A 17,108-nucleotide genomic window follows, 5' to 3' on the forward strand; every position below is an offset into this window, starting at 1 on the left:
AAAGTCTTCTTGAAGAAAACAGAATAGCCTCGAGTCCAGAGCTGAGAAAGAAGTTGGAACAACTAGTGAAAAGGTAATAAATCCTAGATGATCAACAAAAGGGGAATAGAGGAAACCACATGAATATGAACAATTTTCTTTTTCTTTCTTTTTTTTTTTTTTGAGACGGAGTCTCGCTCTGTAGCCCAGGCTGGAGTGCAGTGGCCGGATCTCAGCTCACTGCAAGCTCCGCCTCCCGGGTTCACGCCATACTCCTTTCTCAGCCTCCCGAGTAGCTGGGACTACAGGCGCCCGCCACCTCGCCCGGCTAGTTTTTTGTATTTCTTAGTAGAGACGGGGTTTCACCGTGTTATCCAGGATGGTCTCGATCTCCTGACCTCGTGATCCACCCGTCTCGGCCTCCCAAAGTGCTGGGATTACAGGCTTGAGCCACCACGCCCGGCCATGAACAATTTTCTTAAAAAAAACCATAAAAACAAAAAACTTGATTGCTGGGGATTGCAGACTGCCTATCTCCCTATCCCTAGACTGGCTTCCATATGGTGGACAGATGAGTTCTAGGAATAGACTTGTGCCTAAGATTCACTTCTGAATTACTGCTTCCTTTTTCTGCCTTAGGAATCATCTCTTTCCTTGGAGACTAAAAGGAGAAATTAGCGTTCTCTTCAGATCCAGATCGATCCAATCTACCTTCAAGAAAGACCACCCTGCAAGGCCGGTATTCATATGCAAACATTCAGACATAAAATGCAAAGTGTAGCCGGGCGCGGTGGCTCACGCCTGTAATCCCAGCGCTTTGGGAGGCCGAGGCGGGCGGATCACAAGGTCAGGAGATCGAGACCACGGTGAAACCCCGTCTCTACTAAAAATACAAAAAATTAGCCGGGCGCGGTTGTGGGCGCCTGTAGTCCCAGCTACTCGGGAGGCTGAGGCAGGAGAATGGCGTGAACCCGGGAGGCGGAGCTTGCAGTGAGCCGAGATCGCGCCACTGCACTCCAGCCTGGGCGACAGAGCGAGACTCCGTCTCAAAAAAAAAAAAAAAAAAAAAAAAAAAAAAAAAAAAGCAAAGTGTAGAGGAAGCTTAAGATACAGTCAACAAGGCCGGGCATGGTGGCTCACAACTGTAATCCCAGCATTTTGGAAGGCCAAGGCCGGAGGATCCTTTGAGCCCAGGAGTTTGACACCAGCCTGTGCGACATAGCAAGACCCCATCTCAACAAAGATACAGTAAGACACCAGGGAAGGGGCAGGCTTCATTAGGTGCCTGGAGCAGATGTGTCAGGCCGGCCTGGAAACCCTTGAAAACCCTTTCTTTCTTTCTTTCTTTTTTTTTTTTTGAGACGGAGTCTCACTCTGTCCCCCAGGCTGGAGTGCAGTGGCCGGATCTCAGCTCACTGCAAGCTCCGCCTCCCAGGTTCATGCCATTCTCCTGCCTCAGACTCCCGAGTAGCTGGGACTACAGGCGCCTGCCACCTTGCCCGGCTAGTTTTTTGTATTTTTTAGTAGGGACAGGGTTTAACCGTGTTAGCCAGGATGGTCTCAATCTCCTGACCTCGTGATCCGGCCGTCTCGGCCTCCCAAAGTGCTGGGATTACAGGCTTGAGCCACGAAAACCCTTTCTAATGAGTGATTGCTCATCTTTTGATGGTGATACTGAATGAGTGATACCAGCATCAATTTCTCTGCCGTACAAGACTCTCCTGGAATCCATCTGAGACTCAGAAATTCTCAGAGTTGACAGAGATAGATAGGAGCATAGTTTACCATTGAGTATAGAGTAGATCTCATCTACAACTTTGGACCATGGCCACTGACGCTGGGAACACTCCAAAGACACCCAGTTCCCTGGTCTGTGAGATCATCTGCTTAAAGAACAAAATTAGTTGTTAGAAAGTTTTTCCATGAAGTCCTAATTGGTATTAATGTAATGGTGTCCTAATTCAGGTACTGGTAACCCTTAGCAGCCTTCGGTGAGGCAGCCGGAACCTAACAGATAGAGGACTTCTTGACTTAACTAGCTTCTCCTACCACCAGATTCTGCAATTTAGCAAACATTTTCACTTTTTTTTTTTTTTGAGATGGGGTCTCACTCTGTTGCCCAGGCTGGAGTGCATTGTCATGATCTCGGCTCACTGCAACCTCTGCCTCCCAGGTTCAAGTGATTCTCCTGCCTCAGCCTCCCAAGTAGCTGGGATTACAGGTGTGTGCCACCACACCCAGCTAATTTTTGTATTTTTAGTAAAGATGGAGTTTCATCATGTTGGCCAGGCTGGTCTCAAACTCCTTACCTCAGGTGATCCGCCTGCTTTGGCCTCCCAAAGTGCTGGGATTATAGGCGTGAGTCACCATGCCTGGCCTAAACATTTTCACTTACAATATTAATTATAATTTGTTAAGAATAATTTGATTTTCTCATAGCAAACAAATGAATTATTAGAAAGTGGAGGCTTTGCCCAGGGGCACGCATGTTGGTAAGCAGCCAAACCAAGACTCAGCCATGGTTTATTTTGTTCCAAATTCTGCTCTTTCCATGACTGCAGTGCTCAGCCTCCCTGAACTGGTAGATAACAGTGACCTAAATTCAGTGAAATAAATTCTGGCTGTGTCGGCCAGGCACGGTGGCTCATGCCTGTAATCCCAGCACTTTGGGAGGCCAAGGCGGGCAGATCACTTGGGGTCACGAGTTTGAGGCCAGCCTGGCCAACTTGGTGAAAGCCCAACTCTACTAAACAAACAAATGAACAGAAAACAAAACAAAACAAAAAACCAAAAATCAGCCGGGCATGGTGGCATGAGCCTGTAGTCCCAGCTACTCAGGAGGCTGAGGCAGGAGAATTGCTTGAACTTGGGAGGTGGAGGCTGCAGTGAGCCAAGATTGCACCACTGCACTACAGCCTGGGCAACAGAACGAGACTCCGTCTCAAAATAAATAAATAAATAAATAATAAATTCTGGCTGTGTCTACCTGGGTATGGGATTGATTGATCCATGACTGGGAAATTTTGGACAAGTCTGTTAGAGAGAAGGTGAGGGGCTCTTCTTGAGAGGCTCTTAAGAAGGTAGTAGGCCAGGTGCAGTGGCTTGCGCCTGTAATCTCAGCACTTCGGGAGGTCGAGGTGGGTGGATCACTTGAGCTCAGGAGTTCAAACCTGGGTAACATGGCAAAACTCCATCTTCACCAAAACTACAAAAAAAATTTAGCCGGGCATGGTGGCACGCGCCTGTAGTCCCAGCTACTCAGGAGGCTGAGGGCAGAGGATCACTGGAGCCCGGGAGGTTGAGGCCGTGTGAGCCGAGATCACGCCATTGCACTCCAGCCTGGGTGGCAGTAAGACCCCTGGGCGTAGAGAAAAATAAAAAGAAATGAAGATAGCAAATGGGGCAGACTTAAGCTCAGAGGAGGGAAGACCTAACTCATGAGGGATGGGACACTTGGAGCAAACAGAAGGTCCTGGGACCTAGAGGTTTCACGATGATGAACAACAGGTAAGTGAACCCTGAGCAGGACTGAATGCTGGACTTAGAGGACAAATATGCAAGTTCAAGACTTTCCCAAGATGACTCAGCTCAAAGTTAAGATCGGGATATGGCCATGGAAGTGGTTAGCTGAAGTGAAGCAGAAGCAAAGATCGCTGGAACGGAGGAGGTTGAGGGTAAGAAAGTTGGGAGTTCATCCACTGGGACTCTGAAATCACCCGGGATGGACAAGAGGAGGATGTGGGTAAGGTGCTCAAGTTCTGTGGGGGAAAATCTGGAGAAAGACAAGAGTACTAGGAGGAGTAGGGTGGTGGAGATGGGTGTGTACGCCTCAGAGGAGGAAGGGTTTAGCACCAAAGTGGAAGAACGATGGTTCAGAAGTGGCAGTGGGAAGCTTGGGGAACTCCTAATACCAGCCTGGAAATAGGGTGATGACAGAGGAGCAAAGCAACCTCCCCTGTAATGGGTATGACACCCCGGGGGACAAGCCCAGTTGCCCTTAGGATGAAGATCTAGTAGAATATTCTAGGAGGACAGAATGCTCCTTCTATTATCATTATTTTTTTTAGAGACAGGGTCTTGCTCTGTCACCCAGGCTGAGGTGCAGTGGTGCAGTCATAGCTTACTGCAGCCTCACACTGCTGGGCTCAAGTGATCTTCCTCCCTTAGCCTCCTAAATAGCTGTGATTACAGGTACATGCCACTGTACCTGGCTTATGTATTTTTTAAAAATTGAGATATAATTCACATACCATAAAATTTACCCTATTAAAGTATACAACTCAGTAGTTTTGGCATATTCACAGGTTGAATCTCTACTACAAATTCCAGAACATTTTCATGAAGAAACACTATACTCATTAGCAGTCGTTTCTCATTCCCTCCACCCCTAAGGATTTGTATATATATATTTTTTTTTGAGATGAAGTCTCACTCTGTTGCCCAAGCTGGGGTGCAGTGGCACAATCTTGGCTCACTGCAATCTCTGCATCCCAGGTCCAAGCGATTCTCCTACCTCAGCCTCCCAAGTAGCTGGGATTAATGGGCATGTGCCACCATGCTCGGCTAATTTTTGTATTTTTTAGTGGAGACTGGGTTTTGCCATACTGGCCAGGCTGGTCACAAACTCCTGACCTCAAGTGATCTGCCCACCATGGCCTCCCAAAGTGCTGAGATTACAGGTGTGAACCACTGTGCCCGGTCAGAATTTGTACTTTTTAACACCTCATTTGCTGTCAGCAGGGTGGTTTAAATTTTGAACCCAGAAGGGCTGTCTACTAAAGATAAAGAAAGATGAGAAAAAAAGCACAATTAGCTTTTCCAAGGTTCAGGTGATGTAACAAGACATAGAGATGAAGATGGATGGATGGATGGATGGATGGATGGATGGATGGATGGATGGATGGATGGATGGTTAGATAGACAGACTGATTCACAGATAGAGAAAGCGATTATTAGGTTCACACATCAAAACAAAGAGAAATGAGCCTAGGGAAGGTGGATCTTTAGAAGCAACACCTGAACCGGATTAAAAATGCATTCTTGCAGGAGTTAATGTTTTTATTTTCTTTGTGTCTCCTGTATCAATCATCTTCCTGTGCCCTTCCAGACATTTCCATTTCTGGGAAAACCAAGGGTAAAACGGGCAGGAGTTTTGGAAAATCCCTTGCTTTGGAAAACCATAAGACAGATGCTTGTTCCCTACCACCATCTCAGCTCCTTACAAAGAGTGGTGGTGGCTGGTGGAAGCTGAAGGAGGAGGTGGGATCCCCCCCGATCCACACAGCTGTGGTACCGTAGCCATCCTGTCACAGTCAGGGCAAGGGGGGAACCTGGGCAGTTGGCAGAAACACTGAGGGAGGCACAAGCCTCTAGGTGGATCTTGGGGGCCAGTGTCAGTAGAGGACCCTCCGTTGGCGTGCATTCTGTGTAAGCATCCTTTGCAGGGTGGGAGTGTTTGGCCAAAGAAAGGGGCTTCAGTAAGATTAATACAAATGGAGTGCAGCGATTAGTAATTTTCCTGAGGTCTCTTTTCTAAAGTAGGTCCCTCTTGCCCCATCCCTGATCTCTGTGTGATAACTTGTGGGGAATGTTATTGGTAGCCCTCAGCTCTTTTGAATGTCTGCCACATGGAGTCCCATTTTGGGGTGGTCGGTCTAAGTTCAGAAGGGCCTTGACTTAGGGGGAGCACTGTTCCCATTCTGCTACACCTCAGGGCTGATTGAGCTTTTTACTCTCCTCAGAATACTGACCTCATAGGATTTCCAAATTTGAGGGGAGTTTTGAATTCACGTCTGTTTCTTTTTGAAATTACATATTACTAGTGAGAAACCAGAGAATCAGAGAGGTTAGGTAACTTGATCAAAGTCACCCATCCTCACTGGGTGTGGTGGCACACATCTGTAATCCCAGTTACTTGGGAGGCTGAGGCTGGAGAATCGTTTAAGCCCAGGATTTGGAGTCCAGCATATGCAACACAGCGAGACCTTGTCTCTACAAAACATAAAAGAATTGGCCTGGCATGGTGGTGCATGCCTGTAGTCTCAGTTACTCAGGAGCCTGAGGCGGGAAGTTTGCCTGAGCCCAGGAGTTGGAGGTTGCAGTGAGCTATGATCATGCCACTGCACTCCAGCCTGGGCAACAGAGCTAAAAAATAAAATAAATAAATAAATAAAAAAAATAAAACAAAGTCACCCATCCAACTAATCCATAGTGACAGAAAGCAGGTCAGTGGTTATGTGGGGACAGTGTAGGGGAGGAGGCGAAGGTCAGAGGTGGTGCAAAGAAATTTTGGGGGATGATGGATAATTTCCCTATCTTGATTGTGTGTACAGTTTCATGGGTGTATATATATGCCAAAACGTATCAAATTGCACACTTTAAATATGTGCAGTTTATTGTATGCCAATTATACTCCATGAAGCTGTGAACAAAAGGCTCCTATCTGGTCAGAGGCAGCGGAGGGACGAGGGCACACATCTTGTGCTTCATGGTCTTCACACCCTGCTAATCCCAGCACTGTCTTAAAACCAAAGCTTATTATAAGTCATAAAAGTACCTTTTCCCATACTGTCATTTTTTAAAACTCTGTATTTCTAAATTTTCTATAATAAAACATAATAATACCCTTAAAACAAGTAGCAAATGCCCTTCAGCAGTTCCAATCTGACCTGGTCCTTAGATGGAAGTGTACCCTACAGAATTGGGAAGGGGTGGGGAACAGAGAAAGGTGTGATTTGTTCTTTTTTTGCTATGTTCATCTCGAGCAATGCATGTGAAAAATATCTTTTCTGGATGCATCCAGTGAATTTAATTTAGGATAAAAAAAATTGAGAGGAACCAGGTTTCTATGATAGGACTGTGGTTTGTGGTGGTAGCTGGTGGTCCCCACTAGGTTGAAATAGTTTCTGAACAACCCCCAGATGAGGAAGAGGCAGGAAGCCGTCTAGGAAGTACCAACTCTTCTTTTTCTCCTTCTTTCCCTGATCAAACACCCCGGGCCACCAGGTTTGGCCAGCTTCCAGAGGTCCAACATGGCTTCTTTGTGGAGAATATGAAAGTGCAGAGATAAAGGTGGGTGTGTCCAACCGTCACTTCCCTTTATTGTTGAACTTGGGCTGACCCATGAGGTGCATAGAGACTCTGCCCAGCTGGCTTGATATGCTCAGCGTGGAAAATAATGCCCTTTGGTTTCCCACCAGAGTATGTCTTCATGCTGTATTGGCTACAAGGACCTAAGAAGAAACATTCATGCATCTGAAGGTTTTTCTCTCTGTATGATTTTTTTTAGAATTGCAAATGTAGTATACACTTACAATACTTTCACACAAGACAATTAGATGAAACGTAAGCAAGGGTAGAGGATGGGCAGTGACTCCGGGAGTCAGATGAACCCGACACCATTTCTGTCCAGGTCAGGGCAGGTGTGGGAGGTGCTGTACCTGAGTTGTCCAAAGTGCTTGGGGACAGAGGATGAACTCTGAGACTGAGATCTGGGCGTGCACACTACCACCGACATTTAACCCATGTGCTGCCTCTTCACAGTGTGACTCCCCTGTGTCCTTTCCAGCCCCCAGAATTTTTGCCCTTCTCTGCCTCTGCGCTGCAGGAGGCTAACTCTAAAAGACTGCAGACCCATTGCCCTCTGGATTTGGGTCAAGACTGAACACTGGGAGGAAACAGGAGATGGAGGGCAGGAGGAGAGAGAGCCGGGGTATGTATTCTCTCAGGCTTTCTCTCTCCAAGATGACAGCCCCCCCTCCCAGGAGGGCTCTGGCTTTCCATCCTTAAATGCCTAGATAATGGATAACAGCTTCCCATGGTCGCTATTATATTACCTGGGATCTTTAACATCCCTTAGTGGCTCCTTTAACCCTGCCACACTTCTAAGAAGTCCCTTCATGGAAGTCTTGGCCTGGCAGCGATCTGAAACATCCATCATGTCCAAATGAACTGTTTAAGTTTATGTTTCTTTTCCCAGACTCTGAGAGGGGCACAAAGGCAGGCAACATGTCCTTTTAAGCTTTAGTGCAGCGCTTGGACTGAACTAAATTGTTGGGTTGACTAGAGGTGTTGCGATATTTTATTGAGATGATCTTAGACCTGGACATTAAAGGGCACTGCTGCTTGCGTGTTCTGTCTGGATGAACACATGATTGTACTGGGATGAGGTTTTAGCCTACAGGGAACAAGGTCCAGGACAATGTAGATCACGTTGTACAATACCCAGGGCAGCATGACTCTGCTTAGGGTCTGAATCACACTCTTTTGTTGATAATGATGCAGAGGATGCTAGTCACAAAACTGATGATGATGTTGATGTTGATGATAATGGAACGTCCATTTACTGACTCAGTCAGAGTCACAGGAGGATTTAATTTTAGTACTGGTTTATTGCAAGGTACTATTTGCTTTTTTTGGTCAATTTTTTTTTTTTTTTTTTTGAGATGGAGTCTCACTCTGTCACCCAGGCTGGAGTGCAGTGGCATGATTTCGGCTCACTGCAACCTCTGCCTCCCGGGTTCAAGTGATTCTCCTGCCTCAGCCTCCTAGGTAGCTGACATTATAGGCATCTGCCCCAATGCCCAGCTAATGTTTGTATTTTTAGTAGAGCTGGGGTTTTACCATGTTGGCCAGGCTGGTCTTGAACTCCTGACCTCAAGTGATCCACCTGCCTCAGCCTCCCAAAGTGCTGGGATTACAGGCGTCAGCCACTGTGCCTGGCCTGTTTTTTTTTGTTTTTGTTTTTTTTTGAGGCAGGGTCTCACTCTGTCACCCAGGCTGGAGTACAGTAGTGATCCTGAGCTCAAGTGATCCTCCTGCCTCAGCCTCCCCAGCAGCTGGGACTACAGGTACGCACCACCATGCCTGGCTAATTTTTAAAACTTTTTTGTAGAGACAGCATCTCACTATGTTATCCAGGTTGGGTCTCAAACTCCTGGCCTCAAGTGATCCACCCAACTCAACCTCCCAAAGCATTGAGATGACAAGGCCAACCTTTTACTTGAGGTAAAGTTTACATTCGAGGTACAGTTTACATATAATTACATGCCCTAATTTTAAGAATAGTTGATGAGTTTTGGCAAACTTATTTCCCTGTTTAACCAGCACTCCCATCAAGATATAAAACATTTTTTATGTCCCTTTCCATTTAATCCCTGACCCAAACCCTCTAAATTTTTCTTTTCTTTTTTTACTTTTTTTTTTTTTTTTTTTTTTTGAGATAGAGTCTCTCTCTGTCACCCAGGCTGGAGTGCAGTGGTGCGATCTTGGCTTACCTTGGCCTCCTGGGTTCAAGTGATTCTCCTGCCTCATTCAGCCTCCCAAGTAGCTGAGATTACAGGTGCCTGCCACCACACCCAGCTAATTTTTGTATTTTTGGTAGAGACAGGGGTTTCACCATGTTGGCCAGGCTGGTCTTGAACCCCTGACCTCAGGTGATTCTCCCGTCTCGGCCTCCCAAAGTGCTGGGATTACAAGCGTAAGTCACCATGCCTGACCCCTCCAAACTTCCTGACCTTGTGTCCAACAAACTCCTAGTCATCACCCTCAAATTATGTTAATCCTTGCCTCTGCACCTTTTGTTGTGCTGTTCTCTGTGAGGAAACTTTGTTTGCCCCTACACCTGGTTAACTTCCTATCTTCTTTAAGACTCCTCTTCCAGGAAGCCTTCCTGGTCTTCTCTTCCGTTCGGGCTGGGTGAGGTGCCTTTCCACAAAACCCTGTACTGCATTGGCTACATCTTCATTACACATAGATTTTATTTTATAACTTTTTTTTAAATATTCTTTTTCCACTTTAAACTCTGAGCTCCTTGAGACAGGAACTGGATCACATTCTTTTTTTCCTTTTTTATATTTGTATTTTTCTGGTCTTATTCTCATAGAAAGGACTGAGTCATATTCTGCTTTGAATTCCAGACTCTACCACAATGGCTGGCAAACAATATGTTTGTTGATTAAATAAATCGATGAATTAAATCAATTTTTTCCCCCCAGGACACGGGCATGAAACTTTGAATACCATGTTACATGACAGGCTCTTTCCGTTGCAAGAAACAAAGACTCAGATAATGTGGGAGGATTCCCGAAGACACCCTCGCCCTTGGGAAGGCACTGACCCAGCTTAATCTGAGGGGCTTGTCTGTGTCATGGCCCCTCCCGCTGCTCTCCGTTCAGCTTGTTTGCTTCCCTTTTTTTCTTTTCTTTTATATGTATATTTTTTTGAGACAGAGTCTCCCTCTGTTGCCCAAGCTGGAGTGCAAATCTCGGCTCACTGCAACCTCCACCTCCCAGGTTCAAGCGATTCTCCTGCCTCAGCCTCCCGAGGAGCTGGGATTACAGGCATGCACCACCATGCCCAGCTCATTTTTTTTGTATTTTTAGTAGAGATGGGGTTTTGCCATGTTGACCATGCTGGTCTCGAACTCCTGACCTCAGGTGATCCACCAGCTTCAGCCCCCCAAAGTGCTGGGATTACAGGCGTGAGCCTCTGCGCCCAGCCTGGTTGCCTCCCTTTTCTGATCGGCTGCTTCTGCTCACCTTTCATTTTGCCTTCCTCATAACTTCAGCTTGCGTTTGGTCTCAGCTTCCTGTGGCCCTGACTTTATCTGACTCAAGCTGACATTTGTGAAGGTAATAATCTAACAAGCTCCTCTCCGTTTTTCAGATCCACATCATGGTCCTGTCGTGTGGGGAACTGGCCTCTGGGTCCCATGCCCCGCAGCTCTGGTCCAGTGAGCAAAGGTGGGTCCCACAAAACGTAGTTGCTTGGAGAGCAGGGCCTGATAGAAGGGATGGGGAGGAGAGTGGCAGGCACTGAGGCCTCTCCTATCCTATTAGTGAGCAAAGCGCTTTGTATTCTTGCCTCTCTTTGCTCCTGAATAATTTTTCCCATCCTTCATTTTAGGAAAGCCACTTATCTTCTCGATGCTTAGGGTTTCTAGAGATAAGGGATGCTGAAGTTGGAAGGAACTTCATAGCTCATCTTCTTGGTCAGATCCCAGCATGTGCTCTGCATGACAATAGGCTCAAAAGATGCTTTATGAGAAAAAAATCAAGATATTCCAGCATTTTCTTAGGATTTCAGCTCACACCAGGAGCATACTTCTCAGTGGTTCCATTTGCTTGGCAGAATCTCTGGTCTTCCGCATGGATGGATCGCTGCAGCGTCCGGGGTCCTCTAAATTGGAGGCTCTGAATCAGGGATTCCTAAAAAGGCACAGGAGGGCCCAGGCATGAACCTCTTGAAATTGTTTGCAAACTTCAGTCAGTGTTGTGTGAATGTGTGTGTATGTGTGTGTATGTGTGTGTGTGTTCCTGAGTGTCCATAGTTTTCATCAGATTCTTACAGGTAAATATCACCTGTGAGAATGGATAAGAACCACTGCTTTTTTTTTGAGACAGAGTCTGACTCTGTCACCCAGGCTGGAGTACAGTGGCTCAGTCTTGGCTCACTGCAGCCTCTGGGTTCAAGTGATTCTTGCGCCTCAGCCTCCTGAGTAGCTGGGATTACAGGTTGCGCCACTAGGCAGATTGATTTCTGTATTTTTAATAGAGATAGGGTTTTGCCATGTTGGCCAGCCTGGTCTCAAACTCCTGACCTCAAGTGATTCGCCCGCCTGGGCCTCCCAAAGTGCTGGAATTATAGGCGTGAGCCACCACAGCCAGCCAAGAACCACTGCTTTAAAGGGACATTGGTTGACTGTGCCTTTCTAAGGTAAACGCTTTCTTGTTTTCTTCCAACTTAAACATTTTATCTGCTACACTCAATAACCATCGAGTATGTTTAAGAGAAAGTGCTTTATGATAGTAACTTAGAGGCTTCATCCTTGCGTTTTTCTCATGATGAAAATGCTGACATAATGTGGTGTCAGTGTAGGTTCATCAATTGTAACAAATGGGCCACTCCAGTGGAGGATGTTGATCATGGAGGAGGCTGTGCTTGTGTGGGGAGAGGGGATATATGACATGTCCCTATACCTTCTGCTCAGTTGTGCTGTGAACCTAAAACTGCTCTAAAAAATAAAGTCTATTAAAATAAGCAAACCAGCCAGCTGCAGTGGCTCACTCCTGTAATCCCAGCACTTTGGGAGGCCGAGGTGGGCAGATCGATTGAGCCCAGGAGTTTGAAACCAGCCTTGGCAACATAGTGAAACCCTCTCCACAAACAATTTTTGTAAAAATTAGCTGGGGGTGGTGGCGCATGCCTGTAGCCCCAGCTACTGGGGAGGCTGAGGTGGCAGGATTGTTTGAGCCTGGGAGGTTGTGGCTGCAACGAACCGTGATCACGCCACTGCACTCCAGCCTGGGTGACAGAGCAAGACCCTGTCTCAAAAAAAAGTTAAACAACAACAACAACAGCAAACCCCAATCAACCAACCAACTAACCGAAACACTAAGAACCAGAGAAGTAAAACATAATTCGCTCAATGCCAGACAGCTAGCCCGGTGAGCACTATAACCTTCCCCTCTTCCTTCTTCACTTCTTTGCTCTCTCTTTTTAAACCCACATCTTAGCAATTCCTGTGCTATTGGGTCAATAAATCGCCACCTCTAATTTTTTTTTTCTAAGCATTTATTGAGGGCCGAGCACTGTGTTACACATCTCCTCATTAAAATGGTATAGCAACCTTTTCTATATGATCCTCTTCTATATAGCAACCTCATCTATTATGATCCCATTTTCCAATTTTTACTTTTGAGTGAAGGACATTGACACTTAGAGATTGTAAGGAACTTACCCAGGGCTGCCGGCTTGTTAATGGCAGAGCTGAAATAGGAAAGTCCATATTTTCCACCGCGCTGCATTAGTGAGGGCTCTTTGTGTCACTTCTCTGCATAACTCCGCCCCAAGTTAAATGTCTCGCTCATCCCACCAGGTCCCCCTCCTCCTCCTGCTCCTCCTCCCGGGGCCCTGCCCTGCGGGTCTCACCTACTGCTCCGCGGGGTCCCGGCGAGGGGCGGACAGCGCCCCCTGGCGGCAGGTGGGCGCCCGTGCAGCGCATGCTAATGAGCCCGCGGCACCGCTCGCGGATTGGCTGGCGCGGATTCCAGCTGCTTTCCAAGTCAGCGGCGCCTAGTGAGAGTCAGGGGGGCCTGGCCCGCGCCCTCCCCGCCCAGCCGCCTCCCCGTCGACGCCCAGGGCTGGGGCGAGCCAGGCTGCCTTTCGAACTTGGGGGGCTTCTCCTCTTGTCTCCCACTGGTGCTCTGGCTGTGAATCCCTCCAGGGGCCAAGATGACAATCCGACACCAAGGCCAGCAGTACAGGCCGAGGATGGCATTTCTCCAAAAGGTAACCCTGGCCCCTTACCTGGGCCCTGGGAGGCGGGCGGGGGACCGCGTCTGCGAGGCGTCCGAGGACACGTGGGGCAGGAGTGGAGGGCACCCCTTTGGGTCGATTTGTGCTGCTCGATTTTATTAAGTGACTTCTTTGCTGTGTGTGTCGATATTGATGACTATAATAATTAGGTTTTCGTGTGCCCTGCCTGTAGTGGAGAATCTGAAGCCAGCGCGGATGGTCTGCGGGAGGTGAAAACAACCTGTTACTCGGGAGAGGCAGGTTCAGTTCAGGCTGTGGCAGATTTGAGACAGCCTGCTGATATTGTTGTAAGACGACCAGATGTGACATTACCATTTTTGCCTTTTTTTTCTGATTCAAAACTGCACTATTTTAAAGTGTGTGTGTGTGTGTGTGTGTGTGTGTACACATAGCCCATGAAAACGGGGTGATTTGTAGGATAAAGGGCCACCTTAAAGAGCCCTCATTTAAGTGTGTCTATCTGTGCATCTCCCGCTGTCTGCGCTGGCGGCAGAAGTCCCAACCTTTTCGCTTCCCTTGTGAATGCTTTCCCAGACAAAGTGTCCGGGCACAGGGTGTGCACACAGGATGGACATGTGGGAGGTGGAATGCACCTGTGGGGTGATGTGTGTGGGGACAAAGTGGTTCATTTAGTTCTGAGCTTCTGAGATAATCACTGTCAGAAGAGATCTATGGAGGATTCGGTCCCGGGTCACGTCTTTGTCCTTCCTCCCACCCATAGCCACTTTTCACAGCGTAGTGTCCATCTTCTTAGGCTTATCTTGTTAAGTAGAATTAGTTGAATGTTTTGTGACGAGCTGGGCTCTCCCTGAGCCCCTGGAGCTCAGCAAATTGGTATAGTCGGTGACCACTGTCCTGATTTGCCCAGGACTTTCAGTGCTAAAACCGGGACAGTCCTGGGGACCCCGGGACAGTTGGTTGCATTTGGTCCACCTACTTCAAGATGCTTGTGCTCATCTCCTGGGTAGTAGAGGTGTGGGTATCATCCATAAAGCAGACAGGCTGGATGTTGTTTCCCTCAGAAAGAACCCTGAGAGCCTGTATTGCAGATACCAGTTACTAAAAGCAGAAGAAACTGCCTAAGTCGGCTATCTCAAAGCCACACATCATCTTCCAGGATTTACTCTAGGACTGCCTCCTCCCAGGCAGGACAGCTCTGGCTTGGGGGCTCAGAGAGTAATTGTCTGGAGATATTCAATTTGTTTATTGAATCTCTGGCATTCTTTTCCATCACGACTCTTCTCTAGTAGATTTTCCTCTCTTTACCTTGGTCTTCTAACTAGTGTCTTGGTCTCTAGTCTCTCCTCCACCCCAGGCTGCCCTCCTCCTCCCCAGCCACCCCTCCTCCACCCCAGCATCCTCTCTTCCACCCTAGCCTCCCCTCCTCCACCCAAACTCCCTCTCCTCCACCCTAGCCTCCCCTCCTCCACCCAAACTCCCCATCCTCCACCCCAGCATCCCCTCCTCCACCCCAGCATCCCCTCCTCCACCCCAGCATCTCCTCCTCCACCCTGGCCTCCCCTCTTCCACCCAAACTCTTCCTCCTCCACCCCAGTCTCCCTTCCTCCACCCTAACCTCTCCCTCCTACATTTCAGCTCCCCCTCCTCCACCCCAGCTCTCCCCCCTCCACCCACCTTTCCCTTCTCCACCCCAGCTCCTCTTCCTCCACCCTGTCTTCCCCTTCCTCTACCCCATTGTCCTCCTCCTCCCCAGCCTTCTCCTCCTCCATCCTAACTTACCCCTCCTCTACCCTAACCTCCCCTCCTGCATCCCAGCTCCCCCTCTTCCATCCCGCCTCCCCTCCTCCATGACATCTTTCCTACACACAGTTTTTTTCCCCCAAATCAATGGTGACCTCCTTGACCTGAAACCCTCCACTGGCTTCCCACATTCCCAGGATAAAGTCCAACCTTCCCCTGAGCACCCTGGCTACCCAGGATCCCGCTCCCACCATCTTCCTGGCTTTGCCTCCTGCCTGCCTGCCTTCCACACCTGACCTCTGGGAAACAACAAAGCAGCCACAGGTACCCCTGGGCTCCTGCCTCAAAGACTTCCTTCCTTTTTAGGAACCTGTGCCCTTTCATGCCTCAGGGTCCGTCTGCTGGGAAAGTCCTTTCTCCCCCTCTCGCTTGCCAAGCTCCACTTCTCTTCCCATGCCCAGCTCAGCTACCCCTCGTCCGTGAAGGCTGGTTCTCCTAATGCCCCTGGGCAGGACAGCTCCCTTCTCTGTGCCCTACAGACCCTGCCGCACCTCCAGCATTGCTCTTTCCCTAGACCTTGTGCTGGTAAGGGCCTGTCTATTATCCTGTATATCTGTGTATGTATTGGTCATGTCACAGAGCTCCTTGGAGCAGGGGACAGAATAAAGTTCTGCAGAACAGGCCTCAAGAGCCTGTGCCAGGCGATCCTTAATGAAGACCCAGCTGCATTCTATGTCCAGCTTTCTGGAGAAGGGCCTGGAACTAAAAAGTGTGGACCTGGGTGTAACTGTCACTCACCACTCATTCTGTGCATGTGATGAAGTACGCTGTCTGTGTCCATGATGGAGTGGGGAGGGGCGTTAATGTGCATTATCTCATCTATTTCATAAGCTGGAGGTTATGGTCACCATTTCACAAAGAAGAAAGCTGAGGTTCAGAGAGTCTAAGCGGCTTGCCAGTCACGCAGCACTAGATGGTGAAACCAGGAAGAAATACAGGAGTGGTCGTTGTCTGTCACAAGTGGTGATGCAATGCCAGGAGCTTTCCCATGATGTAAGGCAGAGTGTGGAGGCTGTGGGAAAGCCCGGCTCAATGTGCTTAGGGACACAGAGCGGAGACCTGAAGGATACACAGGGGTTTCCAGGCAGAAACGGAAAGATGTTTCAGGCAGAGGGACCAGTGCAGGCACAGAGGCGTGCGAAAGCTAGGGGGGTGGGGCCGTGTTCTGTAATGGATGGATTTTGAAGTGCAAGGGGAGTGGGAAGCTGGAAAGGAAGGCGGAGGTAGCAGGTGCATATGGGCCTTCAAGACTTGTGAAAGGTTTGGTTTTATCTCGTACAGAGCCACTACAGAAATTGGAATGGGCAAGTGATATGGCAGATTTGCAAATTAAGAAGACCACTGGTGGGCCAGATGCAGTGGGTCATGTCTGTAATCCCAGCATTTTGGGAGGCTGAGGTCAGCCTGGCCAACATGGCAAAACTCTGTGACTACTAAAAATATAAAAATTAGCGGGGCGTGGTGGTGGGCACCTGTAATCCCAGCTACTTGGGAGGCTGAGGCAGGAGAATCGCTTGAACCCGGGAGGTGGAAGTTGCAGTAACTTGAGTTCACGAGTTCATGCCACTACCCTCCAGCCTGGGTGACACAGAGATTCTGTCAAAAAAAAAAAAAAAAAAAAAGGCCACTGGTGTGAGCCAGAGGAATGGGTGGGATGCCTTCTCCCTGAACTAAGAGAGTTCACTCAGTATCCTCTGTGCCCCTGCAGCTCCAGCCTTGAGAAATGACAGCTGTCATGGGGCCAGGGAGAGCCATGCTGGTCAGAAAGGTCCTTGTGCGATTCCTGAGGTTCTCACACCCATGCCTCCATCTCAGTCTCAATGTAACCATGGGTCAGCATGCCCACCAGCCATGCTGCTGCCCACCTCTGATGCCTGGGCTCGTTTAAGATGTGGTAGAAAGAGGCAGAGGCTTTGCTGGGGAATTAGCTGATGGCACACAGTGGATAGATGAACGCAGGTAGGTGGCCTCCTGTGGTTCCGGCACCCATGGACTCTTGTTCTGGGGATGGCCCATTCCCCTTTGCAATTACCAGATCACCCTCCAAGCCA

At 48.5% G+C, this 17,108-nt stretch overlaps 1 protein-coding gene across 7 annotated transcripts in view; it reads left to right on the forward strand.

Moving 5' to 3' along the window:
• Positions 1–6,911: 6,911 nt before the first annotated feature.
• The window catches only part of RGS9 (regulator of G protein signaling 9), a 99,529-nt gene continuing 89,332 nt past the window's right edge, over positions 6,912–17,108 (forward strand). For 6 of the 7 annotated variants that reach the window (XM_077972531.1, XM_028836675.2, XM_077972532.1 and 3 more), the window contains exon 1: positions 13,108–13,269. Coding sequence is in view for 3 of the 7 variants with exons in the window: in XM_077972530.1 (XP_077828656.1) it covers positions 13,213–13,269 (57 nt within the window). In the remaining 4 variants the exon portion in view is untranslated. Of the gene's footprint in view, positions 7,051–8,872; positions 8,986–10,644; positions 10,722–13,107; positions 13,270–17,108 lie in introns of those variants that run through there. The other variant, XM_028836673.2, reaches the window with a different exon arrangement.

Source organism: Macaca mulatta, chromosome 16, assembly GCF_049350105.2.
Source record: "Macaca mulatta isolate MMU2019108-1 chromosome 16, T2T-MMU8v2.0, whole genome shotgun sequence".
Classification (NCBI taxonomy): domain Eukaryota; kingdom Metazoa; phylum Chordata; class Mammalia; order Primates; family Cercopithecidae; genus Macaca; species Macaca mulatta.